The sequence below is a fragment of the Miniopterus schreibersii genome, assembly GCF_964146895.1.
Source record: "Miniopterus schreibersii genome assembly, chromosome: 4".
NCBI classification, from domain to species: Eukaryota; Metazoa; Chordata; class Mammalia; order Chiroptera; family Miniopteridae; genus Miniopterus; species Miniopterus schreibersii.
The window spans coordinates 45104518-45120815 of NC_138105.1; the positions used below are offsets into that span (position 1 = coordinate 45104518).

The 16298-nt window shown below is 33.9% G+C and overlaps 1 protein-coding gene across 2 annotated transcripts in view; it reads right to left on the reverse strand.

Moving 5' to 3' along the window:
• LRBA (LPS responsive beige-like anchor protein) overlaps positions 1-16298 on the reverse strand; it is a 504599-nt gene that overhangs the window by 334873 nt on the left and 153428 nt on the right. For both annotated transcript variants that reach the window (XM_081135597.1, XM_081135598.1), the window contains exon 35: positions 1501-1565. In XM_081135597.1, the coding sequence (XP_080991723.1) occupies positions 1501-1565 (65 nt within the window). The remainder of the gene's footprint in view (positions 1-1500; positions 1566-16298) is intronic.

A 16298-nucleotide genomic window follows, 5' to 3' on the forward strand; every position in this document is an offset into this window, starting at 1 on the left:
AATTCACTCACATACAGTCTCTCACAAATATAAACACGCACTTGAATATTCTATATACCTTTCCACATCACACGTCTTCAGATATTCTAGTCCCTCTACTTGGAATGCTTTTCATACACATGCCCTCTAATTTATCCATAATCCCCACTTTCAAATATCTACAGTATTAACCTTACTCATCCCTGAAAGGACATCTCAAGAATCATGTTCCCTGGGTAAGTTTTAACTAATTCTTCCATCCTAATTGTGGAGTCTGTCTCTCTTTTATTTTTTTCATTACTACCTTAGGATTCCGTACTTAAATACTTCTAGCACAGAATTTAACATAAGGCATAATAATTGCAAGTTTTGTTTTTTTGTGGGAGTTTTTAATCCTCAACCAAGGATGATTTTATTGATTTCAGGGAGAAAGAGGGTGTGAGAGAGAGAAACATTGATGTGAGAGAGAAACATCAATCAGCTGCCTCCCATACACACCCTGACAGGGTGAACCCGCAACCTAGGTACATGCCCTGACCAGGAATCAAACCCCCATGGGTCACCTCTCCAATCAACCAAGCCACCCAGCCAGGGCACAGGTTTCTTTATATGTTTCCAAAAATAATCTGTGAGCAACTGTAATTATTTGCTAAGTAGAAGAATTTTAGTAGTGTTTAATATCAAATAAGTTATTAATACCCTTTTCTGTAACACTAACAAGATTCCTAATTACTAGTTCAAATAGTTCCTATAGTGATGGCATCAGTCTAACACTTGCCAGGACACTAATAAAGAAACATTCTTAAACAATAATTTTGCTCAGAATGTCATTTCCAACAGCAGCCAATCACACCTTTTAATCTATATCTTAGGTCTTCTACGTTTTAATCTATACCTTCAGTTCAATTAATTCAAAATCAGCTGCCACAAAACAGGCACAAAGTAGTTTACTCATCATTTCCTCAATTTACTTTTACTTTTCCATTATATCACTCTTACATCTAGCTTAAATCTTTCTTTTCATCTCTGTACTTTCTTCATTTTTTTCCTACTATTTTTTCCTTAGTCTTCTACCTCTACTCTTTAAATGGAAACCTTACCAAGTTTCCCTGTTTCCACTTTCTCATCACATCACAAAACAAAAACTTGATCCCTCTCTCCCTTAGCCAGGCTATGACATGAGAGAGATAATACACATCTTAGTCTAATTATTGGCTTTATAAATATAATGGAACTTAATGGGAAATCCATTTAAGCATCAGTTTCCTTATATCTGCTAATAGAATCATCTGTTTGCTTTTGCCAAACTCAGCTTTACTTATTGAAAAGACAAGACTTTTATCATTAAGCATATAACCATGAAGAAAACCACAAAATGATTAAATATTGACATTTATAATAATTACAATCTTCGAAATGACTAAAAAAACCAAAAAATATAATACCAAAAAATTATCACTTTCAGTGAGAGAAATACAGTAAGATTTTAAAGTAAAATATAGTGGATATAAAATAGATTACCTTCCTTCATTGACAAGTTCAATAAAAGCAAGGCCTGCATTCTTCTGAATAGAATTCTGCCACTCCTAAAAAACAGCAGAAAATAGCTGAACAAATTTCACCTGGTAAATTATTTCTTTAAAACAATTATAAACAGCATCACACATTTCGATTTCATACCTTAGCCTTAAAGGAAAAGTTGTGTTAAACATGCTGCCTACCCAATGCAGCTCCATGAACACATGAATAGTTGACATTAAAAAGTAAAATAAACAAGTTAGCAACAATTTGATTCTATATGAACTAAATAGGTGTATCTACATTTATCTTGCCCTTCTTGATCTACAACACTAATTTAATTTAAATCATTGGGAGTTGGAAAGGAGGACAGCAAAGATGGCCAAGGACAGAGGTTTTTGTTTTTGTTCCTTTAAGAAAAAAGATGCATCACCCCAAATGAGAACACATAGTTAAGTAGCAAATAAACATAATAAATAGTGCATATTCTACCATAAAAACTGATGATTGAGAGACAAGAAAAATTAGTGAATTTGGCAAGACAATTTTGAGCTGGAAAACTATAGTTCACTAGCCTATAAATTAGCAAAAGAAAATATAAGTCTATTAGCTATATTTTTTATGAATAGATTATCCATTTAAAAGCCTGGGAGGGAATCAACCAGTAGAATATGTGCAAATCAATTTTTTTAATTCTCATATCAAAACATATATAAAATAAGTTAATAATACAATCAGGGTAGGCCTACCTGAATTGAAATGTAGCTGGATTTAAGAAATGCCAATACATGTATGTATGTGCACATGCATGTGTCTCAAAATGTATTTTTTTTTCAAGAATTGGAAATATATACAAAATTTCTAAGTTTCTTAAAACTATGGAGCCCCTTGTAATCTACCTACATGAGGTCCCTCAATCGATCTTTTTCTGTTCTTTTACAAAGCTCAAAACAAAAGATAATGTTGGGGTACTTACCATTGCAACCATAATCTATATATTCACATTTTCTGAATGTAATACCTTTAGGAGTTTTAAATCCCATGTAATTTCACCCCCGATGACTGCTGTGTCATGCCAAATTCTTTTTTTTTTTCTTTTTTTTTTGCCTTATCCTTTCTCTTCTACTTTCTCTTTTTTATATTCAATTTTGTATTACAGTACTTTCTTTTATGTCTTGAAAGCCCAAGGTGGCACTCAGGATTAAAACAGCTACATGCCCTAATTTTTTTACAGGGTTCTAGTTCTCTAATAGTATCAGAAGAATATACTAACAGAACATATACAGTAGAATGGAAAGTAGATATAAAACCAGTTGGATCTGAGAGAAGTAGCTGGCTAGGTCTAGGAGGAGAGATAAGCAATGTGCTGCTGAGGAAAGAGCAACAAACACAAAGTCATGAGATCTATGTTCTCACGCTGATTCAGACACTAAGAGGATATGTCCATGGAAACATTTGCTTTATGTCTCTATGTCTTAGAAACTCCCTTAAAATTTTCTTCAAGCTATATTACTTTATGATTCAATAACTTACGTTTAGAAATTAGTGATCCATAAAGTTTACAATATATACTCTCAAAATTCACAACTGTCACCCAACTGAAACAACAGAGATATTTCTGAGGTAAATCAAGTCAAGAATAAACAGAAATACCTGTCTAATTTAAAAGCCTTTCTTCCTTCTAGCAAAATGAAATAGTATAAAAGAAAGCAATCAAATTTCATGAAGGAGTAGATCCATGAGAGAAGAGCATGTGTCACACCCTCCCCTTTTCTTAGGAGAAGGAGGGAGAGAGAAAAAAGCAGCAACTGCAGTAAGTTTCTGAATGCTGGTGCACAAGATCCCACACCTCATTTCCCAGGCAGAGCACAGGGAGATACTGGGTCTCAAAGGGTTGCCCTAAACACAGCAATGCACAGGAATTGGAAAGAGACACAGATGTAATGGCAAATGGAACTAAAGCAGCCTTGAAGTAGCTCATGCCCTTGGAAGAGTCAGAAAATTATTCTAGAAAGATGTACAAGTAGCTGAGGCTTTGAAGGCATGAGAACACACCTGTGACCTTTGTTGATAGGCAGGAGGGAATCAGAAGGGACAGTGACAACTCAAGGGATGCCAGAGTCAAGAAACAGAAGCATATGCTCACTCCTCAGCTCTTACACTCAACACAGCATCTCAGAAAGCAACGTGGAAATTTGACAGCACCAGATTATGAAGACGCAATACCTTAAACTGAGTTTTCATTGAGATCACTTATTACAAGGAAAACAAGGAGGCAAAAGGACATCCTATATATAATTCTTAGATCACACATTTTATATTGAACAGATTTACTAGTATTGTTTTTCTCAAATCAGCTTTATCTGATCTAAAACTCTAACAGGTGGGGATTTTTACTATATGAGTCATATAAAATTCAAAACTACATGGATAAAATAGTAACAGTGGAAAGAAAGACTAAAATATAGTAGACAGGTAAACATCAGTTTGATTTTATTTTCATTTATGTATACAAACTGACTTTTTTACTTATAATGTAAAATCAGGAAGTATACCACTTAAATTTCACAAAGATTTGAAGCAGCATGACTTAGGACAGATACAAAACTAGTTAAAGTTAGTATAACTACAAAAAAATTGCAATCTAAAAATTTTTATGACCTGAACTCAACTTCGTATGTCACACAAAATATTTTGTTTAACTTAAAAACAAATTAGACATGAAAGGGCATCTAGAAGTGGAAGAGTCCAATTTGTTATAAAAGTTCAGAAACAAAAATGTGTTACTACTAATGCATTAGGTTTCTTGTTTTCCCAAGCATCATTTATGAATCCATATTTGTTAACTTACAGTAGTTGCTTTCTGGAATAAATCTTTTCACTAGTTTTAGAAAAAATTAGACTAAATGAGAAATGAAGTGAAAATATAGATCTTACACTTTTGGGTATTGGTAAAAAAATCTCACAATTCTCAAAGATATCAGTTAATTTTAATTTGTCTATAATCCATTCTTAATTATAAATTATTAACATTTAATAAAGTATCACACATCAGGTATATAAATGCATGCTGATAAGAATTAATAACCGAGACAAAAAGAAACTAAAGCCCATGAGAACAGAAAATTAATTTTTTTAATAAACCCAGCTATTAGTCAAAGCCAACAAGTTTTCTCCATACTAAACCACTATCTACAATCCTTAAGAAAGCTGCCGCAACTAGAAAGATAACTCGTTAACTGTGCTATCCGAAAGCATTTTTTTCCACTTCTGAGATAATTATCAAAGAAGGCGTTAGTCTAAACAATTTTATAAACCACAGTTCAATATAAACTTTAGTGAGTTTTAATAGTTGAAAGAAAGCTTAATGGTTATCGTCTTTCATGATCATTTCAATATTTCATCACAGTATTTACAATTATATAGTGATGCAAAATGCATTGCACATTTAAAAGTCCTGGTTATTCTTTTCCCAGAGGTACTGATGAAAAACACGTTAAAAGCCTCAAATCCAACCACTAATGCAACTAAGTAATTTCAAAACACATTTCAGCACTTTGGAGAGGAAGGACTAACAACACAGCAACTGAGTCAATAATTTCATATTTGTTCTCAGCTGTATTTAATTGACCATCACTTCCTATGGCCATGATTGTTGGCTAGTCAATTTTTACTAAAATATACTCTTAGCTTACTAATGCTCTTAAGTCATACAACAACAACAACAAGATAGTGTATATTACTAAAATTATTAAATAAACAAAGTTCCACCAAGTTTCAAATACGTGTATTTGGTGGTAAAAGTCTGTTTTGTTGGTTGGGAGGGAAAAAAGAAACTTCATTAACAAAATAAGTCTATTCCCCCCTACCATCAACAAACAAATATAGAGAAAAGGGTGCCAACTAAGTGCTACATGTTAATTTGTATTACTTATATTTATATTTAATTCTAACATCCTTAAAGTGAATGACAATTTTCTATAAATTCAATAATCTCTTACAACATATTTTAGTGTACTGAATGCACTACATGAATTTACCTAAATTTTAAAAGGAATTCCCAGTATTGTTATGCTCTAAAGCAAATAAAATCTGGCCATGGAATGACAAGATAGACTAGATGTACTCCATCTGCCATCTTTTATTTTGGAGGTGGGATTCAAGCCATAAATGTTGACACTAAATGTAGTATCAATTTTTATTCTGTTGAGCTAGTCACTAAGCTAACTTTTACTCTTTAAAAAAAAGGGGGGGAATATAATAAGCGACTGCAGGTTAAACACAGCAAAAACCAAGAACAAAGATAATAAAGAGGAGACAACAGCATAAAAAAGAAGGAAAACATTTATCTACAGCCTAGAGAAACATCAACTTGAGAAAGCAAACCAAACCCATGCTTGTTGCAGAGCCCTAGAGAGGTCAAGAACAGAAGACCCTGAGTACACATGAGGATGGCTGAGGGGCAGGGACAAAAACAGTTTAAATGAATAAAAGCCAGTATGAAAAACAGAATCCCAGATGCTTCCCCATAACGCACGGCCATCCCCATCATGGTGAAAGACGGCAAGTTTACTTTCCAGAGGAGAAACAGAAATGCGAAGAGAGAGAGAAGAAATGCCCACAGAAATAATTCAAGAAAATTTCCCTGAACACATGTATATGCTTTTTCACACTGAAAAGGTTTACATAAAATACCAGAGACAAGTTTGAAAATATTCACACATTCCAAGGCACAATTCAGTAACAACAGCAACAATTTTTAAAATAATAAAAATACTTAAAAGCTGCCAGGGAGAAAAACATTTGAAGAGATTATAATTTTCAGCCTCTAACACTTATATCCAAACAAGCTGTCAATCAAATATAAAAGTTAAATGAAAGACATATCACACAAGCAAAACCTAAAAAATTCTACGTCTCATGCATTCTTTCTCAAGAAATTACAGAGAATGTGCCTCATCAAAATTAACACAGACACCCAGCTATCACCTCCCATTCCTGTTCTGCCCTCATTTCCCCAAGGCACACTTTTTACCACCAGACTTTCTGCCTTTACCTTTTAGTCTCTACTATATTCTCAGTGCCGGAACAGTGACAAACACATAAATAGTTAAGTGGTCAGTAAATGTTGAATCCATGTGCTTCTTATTTATTATCATTATTTCTTTTAATCCTCACCCAAGGAATGAGGATATTTTCCCATTGCTCTTTTTAGAGAGAGTGGAAGGGAGGGGGAGGAAGAGAGAGAAACATCGATGGGACAGACACATACCAATTGGCTGCCTCCCATAAGCCCCAACCGGGGCGTGGATCGGACCTGCAACCCAGGTAAGTGCCTTTGCTTGGGAATCGAACCCGTGACCCTCTGGTGAACAGGCCGATGTTCTACCCACTGAGCCATGCCAGCCAGGGTTCAGTGTACTATTTAAAAAGAAGTCCAGCCCAGCTGGCGTGGCTCAGTGGTTGAGCATCGACCTATAAACCAGGAGGGCACAGTCCCATTCCCAGTCAGGGCACATGCCCGGGTTGCAGGCTTGATCCCAGGCAGGGGGCATGCAGAGGGCAGCCAATCAGCGACTCTCTCTCGTAATTGATGTTTTTCTCTCTCTCCCTCTCCCTTCCTCTCTCTGAAATCAATCAAATAAAATAAAAACATAAAAAATATACAAATAAAAAGAAGTCCATTATGGGATGCAGGGGATAGACATTAAAGCATAAGAGAAGAAGAAAAAATTCTGGCTTGGTGACAAAAGCTTTCAGACCTAAAGAAGAACCAATCCAGGACGAAACAGGAGAACAGAGCTGCAGGCACTTTCTTCAAGAAACACTACTGAACTAACAGATACAAGGTTGTGTCTGATCGCACTGGTAGAAGTTCTAGGAGTCCAGTGAAAAACTTAGAATAAATCTGTGAAGGATGTAAAAAATTTTAAACAAGCAAAAGGTAGAAAATTATAAATTCTAGGATAAAGAATGAAAGAAAAAGATAAGCAAGAGGAGGGAGGGAGGGAGGGAGGGAGGGAGGGAGGGAGGGAGGGAGGGAGGGAGGGAGGGAGGGAGTTGTGGTATATTTTGTAGTTCTGCCGTGAATACTTACTTACATTGTCACAATAATGTAAATACTAAGGATGGTTTTAAATAAATATGATGATGTGACTGTACTGAAAAAGAGGGAAGTATGAAACAGAAAGGGAGAACGATGTAAGTCGTCAATGGTCATCACCCATGAAACACATTAGATAATGTGTAAAATACAAAAATCAGTAAACAGCTGTTATATCATAAGGTAAGTAGCCGAGCCTACAACTAAGAGATCTGAATGTGGTTCCTTTCAGAAAGTAGAATCAAGGCTTTGGAAAAGAAGAAGTTAGGCAGGGAACTATTGTTTTTTCAGTTTAAGTGTTAATACTATTTTTAGATTTGGGAAGTAATATATGTGTCCTTGATAAATCATAAAATTTATATTAAAAATCATATGCTCTAAATGAAGAACAAAAAATAAAAATACACAAATTTTTCTGACTGGATAATAGGTATTTATCCAAAACTATTCTAAAATATCTCTAAACAACAGCATAAGCATTCAGTTTTCACAAATACTGATATCAAACCTACAAAAATATAAATGTATCATAACCTATTAAGAATTTTTCTTTTTTTTTAAGTCAATATTCTACATCCTACCAAATGAAATTAACTTTATTGCTACTGGCAGTAAAATATTCTCCTTTTTTGTAAGTATTGATTTAAGGATCCAAATATAGTTTAAAGAAAGAAATGAAGAATAATTTGGTAACAAAAACTTAAACTCGTACTGAACTATTTAATTTTTCTTATTAAAAAAATATAAAAATGTAAAGGCTTGAGCTCTTCAACAAAATATCATTAATACTTTAAGTATTAACATCTTAAAGATGTTGCCTTTGTAAAAGAAATCAGATTTGGTGGCTACAACTCCTATTACCTAAATAGAAGAGAGAAACACCGTTAGGAGCCAGGAGAGGAAGCCGCACAGGAGAGCTCAAATGATGCAGGGGATGTATGAAGGCAAAACTGGGAACCATATTATACACAGGACTAAAGGTCAAAACTAGAGAAAACTTGTTCATGTTCGAGATACAGTAATCTTAAGTGCTCAAAGTAAACTATCAAGAACTTTTCAACAGTGTTTGCACTTTGTGTCAGCACTCTCTCAGCAGCATATCCAACACAAACCTGAGTCACCTCACACCAGGACAGAGCAGACCATAATAGCGAAGGGCAGGTCTTATTCCATTGTCTTCTTAGAGGGTAAAACAAATCATTACATGAAATACCAAAATAAAATACTGCCCTTTGGAAAGTTTTGGCTTCAGTAACTTTTTGAACATATACTTCTAAAAGGTACATTTTATTTGTACAAATAATATGCCTCAGTTTATAAATGAAATTTATTACAGATTCAGATAACTGCAAAGTTAAGGGATAAAAGAAATAAAATTCCATTAAAGTTGGATTAGCAAATGGTTTAGTTTTATAACTGCTTATTTAACAAATATGTTTAACGTGTATTACGTGCAAAGAATTGAAAATTGAGAAAGTAACTAATGGATTTACAAAATCAAGAATGCAAATATTAAATTTTAAAAAAAACAACTCAGATAACCATGAAATCAATTATGTAATTACTATTAATACAGCTTTAAATTATTTGGAAATAATCAAACAATAATCCCCTTGCTATTATGTTAAAGCATATATTAAAATTAATATATTTGCAATTGTCTTTGAAAATGTCTTTAAACATTTTCAAGAAAAACATTCTCCAGCCAATAATGATCCTTTGAATAACTTCCGAACCAGCATCAATTTTGTCAAGATCTCTCACTAATCAACAGAGAAAGCTTAATTTCAAAAAAGGTGACAAAAGTTGCTGTAATCCTTTCCAGCCACAATCTCTCAACAGATGATCATCATTAAGTTTATATCAGGGCTTCACATTCGGGAGCTATATAAATGTGTCCTATTAGTACATGGTCAGTCTGTTTGGCAACTCCAGTTCTCCAGACATATGGCAACTGCTGCCCTTTGAGGTCTGAAGTCAAGTCTTTAGGGAATCTCAAAGCCTGCACTGAAATTACAAGGAGTGTTCATTAGAGACTGCTGGAGAGGAAACATGAAAGACTTCCATTAAAACTATATAAAACAGCTAATTATTTTTAAAAGATTTTTAAAGTATCTGATGCACTCAGCTACAATAAAAAGTATTTACCAACGGAATTATTTTTTAAAGCACTGCTTTCAGGACATGAGTCCAAACAGCTTTCTTCATGCCTCCCATCCACCACCTCAGCACACCTAACATTCGTTTTATAAGCATCATCAAGTCAAGATTTTTATATCACTGGAGAGAATGAAAATTATCATATAACTCTAATTCTTTCTACAGATCACTGTAAACATTTATTAAATGAATGTATTTTTAGAGACAAAGTTTTTGTTTTCTAATAGTTCTGAATAATATATACAGTTAACTTAATCTCAGGCAGACATACATGTGTTTCTTTTTAGATGCTTCTTTTGTATCCAAAAAGGTCTCCCTCTATTTCATTTTTATTCCATTTCTAAATAAAAATCATTAAAATGCTATAAGTACAAAATAATATAAATTACTAGTCAACCTATGAATGGAATTTTTCAGACAATATTACTGAAAATATATGTAGATTCTGAAACCTGTATAATTGTGTTAACCAGTGTTACCCCAATTAATTCAATAAAAAGCAGAAAAAGAAAAAAGAAAATACATGTAGATTCAAATGTTTAAAATGAAAAGAAGAATGTCAATAAATTGACAAGAGTTCAAAGAAATCTCATGTTTTTTCTTCCTCAGGATTTTTAAAAACTTAAAAAGTATAAGTATTTTCTAATTAATAATAGTTGCCATTTTAACTTTTTGAATGTGTAGACTTTTTAACTTCAGAGAACAGTTATTTATTAAGCTTCACAACAAAACAATACCACTACGGATTTTTATTTCAGTAACAAATCTCCATAAAATGTTATATAAAGTTCATTAGCTTGCCTCAATCATTTCTTGAATACACATATATGTTGGTTTCTGACAGCCTAATTCCAAAAAGCAATTACAACCTCAATCCATACGTAAAAAGATAACAGAAAGCAAGTACGTTAAACCAGTTTAAAAGAATAAAAATCTAAAGAAAACAGATTACGAATGATTTATATGAATGCCTAGTGCTGAAGTTAATTACAAGTAACCCAATAAAATAGTGCCTTTATTATTGTACAGCACGTAATAGCTCTAGATGTAAAAACCAGAACTCTTTCTGCTGACTTTTGCATGCCCAATCCCACAGCACACAACATTAAGAATTAAACATGTAGTAAATAAGGCATATAGAAAACAGCAGTTTTTAACTAAAAGCAGAAAACTCTCCTGCTGTTTAACCATTTGGGGTCTTCCACTCTGAACAGTGACCACTGTAAACTGATACTATGTATTCACTGAGTAAATTCTTAATGTTATCATAAAGTAAGATTTTAATTTCAGTGTTCAAAGCTTTACATCAAATAAAAAAATAACTATAAAATAGCATCATATTCATTTCAGCATTCAATAGGAGCAGATAAGTTATCTTTTTAAAATTTTTGTTAAATTTATCTTTTAGGGTTATGCTCTGAAATATGATATCTTCAGAATTGGAGTTTTCCAAACCTCACACTACATCTAGCTTTTATGAAGCTTTGGTTCTGATTTTAAACATACACTATCTAAGACGCATATACTTCATGCTTCAGTAACATGTTATAATTGCCAATAGCCACAACCCGTAGCCAACCCTACTATGCTTAATGACTTTCCCAGATAAAGCCCTTCAGTCCAGAATATTTCCATAACACTCTCAAATATTATCAATGTATCTAATGAGATATTAACTGATATCAACTTTAAGTATAATGCAAAAGTCCCAAGACGTGTTATGGATAAACATCATCATGTAGGCCATTCTCTGACCTACAGCATAACTGCAGTAATAATATAATGAAATACTTGATAAGCTGGTTTTGCTGCACAAGTAAATTAGGACTGATGAAACAAATAATCAACAGTGCATCTCTCTGGCAGTATTTCATTCTTATCTATTTCATCTCCACTAAAAATACATGCAATGTTAGCTTATTGGCTTTTTTTTCTGGGTCAATAATTTCACAAATTGGAATTTGTCTCAACTATGGTGAAACACTTTAAAGGTAGGGATCTCTACTTCTTTGAATTCTCAACAGTACCCAAATTCAATTTTCCATATAACAAGCATTCAGATGCTTGCTGAAGAAACCGTAATTTAACATTGCTAGGTGAAGAAGGGAGGAGCAACTGCACTAAGAACACCCAGAGATCTTCACAAGATTAGTTTCCTGTGCCGCTATAACAAATTGCCACAAACTTGGTGGTTTAAAATACTAGAAGTTTGTTCTCTCTCAGTTCTGGAGATAAGAAATGTAAAGTCAGTTTCACTGAACCAAAAATCAAGGGGCCAGCAGAGTTGCGCTCCTGGAGGTTCTAGGGGAGAATCTGTTCCCTGCCTCTTCCAGCTCCTGGTGCCTATCAGCATTCCTTGGTTTGTGGCCACATCACTCTCTGCTCATCTTCACATGCTACCTTCTCTGTGTGCCTATCTCTAATCTCCTATCTCTCTAAGGATACATGTGATGACTTTTAGGGCCCATCCAAATAATTCAGGAGTATCCCCCTCATCTAAAAATCCTTAATTACACAAAGACCCTTTTTCCAAATAAAGTAACATTCATAGGTTTCAGTTATGTGACATGGATATTTTGGGGGAAGCCACATTTCAGTCTACCACACTAGAGAAACTAAAGTAAAGCAATGGAAAACAGCAAGCTGAGGAAAAGGGAACTTTACTAACAAGTTCAAAAAAATTTTAAAGATTCCAAAGAAATGAAAACATTTTTTAAAAATTAGAGCTGGAAAATTTGCAAGCAAAGTCAACTTCTGCTCCAAGTGCTGGGTCTAAGACTGATTCAGTTGTGACTGATTTTAATTTTGGTTCCAGAAATTCAATTTAATTTTCTATGTATAAAGCCTATTGGGATCCAAGAAACTGAAAGATGCACAGCTGACTACTAGTAACAAGCGGATATCACAAAGAGCAACTCCTAACAATCAGCAGAAAAGCAATGATAGCACTGCCAAATGTCCAAATAAGTAAGGCAGCAGTCCAGAATGAAGTGACTGATAAAAAAAATAGAAAGCTTCTTTAAAAGAATTCTCCCCCATCAGTTTGCTTTCTCACTGCCACTTACAAACCTCCTATTTTCTTCTTTAGCTTACAGTAGTAGCAAACAGAATGCTGTTCTCATAAATTAAACTACTGCTTCAAAACAATAGGGAATCTTTGCAATAGAGATAAGTATGAGACAACTCTGCAATATCCAGTGAATGTATAAGCTTCTTAGGGTAAAGGAATAGATCACCTTTCTTCTGAAAATGGAACAATAAGAAACCAGAATTAAATGTGCCCCATATGTAGTATCTGAAGACAAGAGTAACCTGACAAGCCAACTGACCCAAAAAGCCAATACTGCTATTGTACTTGAACGTCTAATGAAAAAACTTAAGCTTCCAAATAAAGACTTTCAAAAATATATAATCACTATCAAAATGAACACATTGTGCATCCATATTTAGGACATTAGTAGACATCTGCACACTCATTATATGTAACATACATTGTACACAGGAAAGTATCAAGAGAATGTGGAGAATGTGGAGAACGGGTTCAGGATTAGAGGATTTGGTGTTTTTGTAAACTACCCAGAAACTGGCATGCTGTACATAAGGCTTATGTCAAATATCAGAATACTATTTACAAGGCAGCATAGAAATAAGTATAAACAAAATTAAAACAGCTATTAGAGACCTTGAAAATAAAGAAAAGTTTGAATTGGACAAGACAGTCAACTACAGCTCCTCTTGGAAAGGAGCTATAAAGAGACTGTCCTAGGAAAATAAATTTGTCAGTATGCAGTGAAAGAGGTAAAATCAATGGAAAGGAAAACGGTCATTTCACTAATTCAGGAATAAGCAAAATCAGTGAGTCTCTGCAGAGGGATTTTTCAAATGAGACTTCCTTTCGTCACTTTCTGTCTTCCCCACTCTGACACGAATGAAGTTCAGAATCATTATTTGGAACTTCACTGACAAGGATGCATTTGGCAACAAAAACAGTTGGTAATCAGTAAACTACACTAACTGTCATAAAAGTACAGTATTTCTCAACTATGGCAATGCAAGAAACATGTTGAAAGTAATATAGTAAAAATAAAAAGTTCTGAAGTATACAAAAGAGGCCCGTAAGACAACTGTTACAATAACACCAATCTCACTTGCATTCAGGTACATTTTTCTGACTTTCCCAAACAGCTGTCACTACAGCGAGCCCAGGAAATAGTGAAACCACACCTATAGGAACCTATGGAAAAAGTGACTGTTACCCATTAACCTTGTCCACATAAAAAAGGGCAAAAACTGCTAATCTATTAGATCTCTTCTAGCTCTAATATTCTATGCTTAAAATGAAAGTGGACTAGACTGGGCATAGAACTGCAAAAAGAATAGAAAATAATGAAAAAGACACTGCAGAAAATAATGGTGGACTGATTTTGAAAGTCCAAGATCTGATCAAATTAATTTCATAAAAAGAAAGCAAGTGACACTGAAAATACTGAATAAAGAGAGAGGCTTTTGTGTGCTATAAAAACACAGAGTCAAAATCTAATAACTTTAATTTATAACCTACTTTGCTCTACAGACTGTTCTACATATATTTACATATATTATCCAATACAACCTTTATTACATCCATTTCACTAAAAAAGAAAGTGAGACTCTTGCAAGTGAAGTAATTTGCCCATGGTTACAGAGTTATTAATAAGTCGTAGAGGGGAAAACATTTCTTAAGATTCAAAAATCTATCATCATAGCATTTTCCTGGCCTCAGCTACTTCTTAAAATCCTGTCCAAAGCATCTTTTTCTTTTGTTACTCATGGAGGCAACAGTGTCCAACTCCATCATCTGAATAATTTACTGGTAGAAAAACAAATATATACCTGTAGGGTTCTGACTTGTACTTAATTCAGGCAAAATCAAAGTTCGAACCTTAGATGTTGTTAACACTACACACACGCTTCTGGAAGTTCATATAATAAAATGGCTCTTAAAGGAGCTGCCTGGCTAAAAAATTCACAATAGATTGACTATATGTACAGTTATTAATACATAATTGTCCCTTCCTAAATTATGCCATTATATATTAACTCTACATATCAGGGTACTAAGTTACTAAATAACTAGTTTCTCTGAAGGCCAAGTGGGGCAAACAGGGTAAGCACTTTCAACAGAAAAATTTAAATCCAGATCCTAAGAACCCTGCTTTCTATGACTGAAATCCATTAAGTTATACACTACTTATGAAAAATATATGGATGAGAATACAGCTGAGCCTTCACACAATCATCAGAGTCTGGTATTAAACAAAAACATTCGCAAGTTTTACACTTTTAACCTAGCCATTCTATAATACTATTGAACTTCAGTAATAGAAAAAAAAAGAAAGGGCTAAGTAAAACCACACTGTAGTAGCTGAGAAAGAGACCCGGATCTGTAAAACCAAAGGAAAATGCTACGCTAGGAATATTCCCATTCATGCATTCCTCCTCTTTGCTAACTCTCTTTCTAATCCCAAATTTAAGAGACCAGTTGTAAAACGGCAGGGTGCTAAATTAAAGCACACTTTACTTTCAGATGTCTCCATCCTATAGGCTGACTTCCTGTCAGGAAGAGCTCCATTTCACTGAATACCCCAATCAGCAGGGAGCTTGCGAATTAAGTGCCAGTTGATATTACTTTGTTTCCCATTTACCACCCCTGAGAATACCGTTCAAAGATCTAGTTCTATAGTCAGCATGGTACCATCCTTCTGACCAGACTGCAAGCCACAGGGTGTATGGCCAGTTCCACAAAATTTCCCTTAAAAGGTTGTGTTTCCTAAATCCTAGTGTGCTAGTGAATCAAAAGGATGCCTGTATTACAGAATAAATCCCGCATCTAAAGTTAAATTATGCTTCCCTTTGGTTATAACAAAGCACTTTAAATTAGCACTGGAAGGTCTGCATTCAGATTCAAATAAAAACCAACTGATGTTCACTAACCCACTGACTTAAATATTTTACTTTTAAAAAGTGCTTTAGTCTAATTTATTTTGTTTTTAATGTTTTTGCTGTTGTTTAAAAGACAAATGAATCCATCTTATAAAAGCAAGTTGTCAGTCATATATTTTTAATCAAATAAAACCATAAATATTTTTACAATATTACTATACAGTTATTAAACTGATTTCAGATACTTAAAAAAGTTTAGTGATTTTAAGATTTTCATGATTAGTTAGGGTTTCTTTTTCTTTATTGTTGAAAGTATTACAGATATCCCCCGTTTCCCCCCATTATCAATTACACTCTCCAACTTCCATAAACTTCCTGTCAAGCTTCAAAGGTATCTAGTTCCCTGTTATAAGGTCAACTGCTTCTATTGTACACAAAATTAAGGTAATTCTGAGCATTTCAATATAAAACACCTACTTGCAGCCTTTGTCCATGTTAATGATAAAGCATTATTCTCAGCAGCTCTCAGGCAAAACTAGGCGATTGTACTAGAAGCCTATTTTTTATCCTGTTAATCACTACCCTATTGATTCTCTTCTATTCACAATCAAAAAGG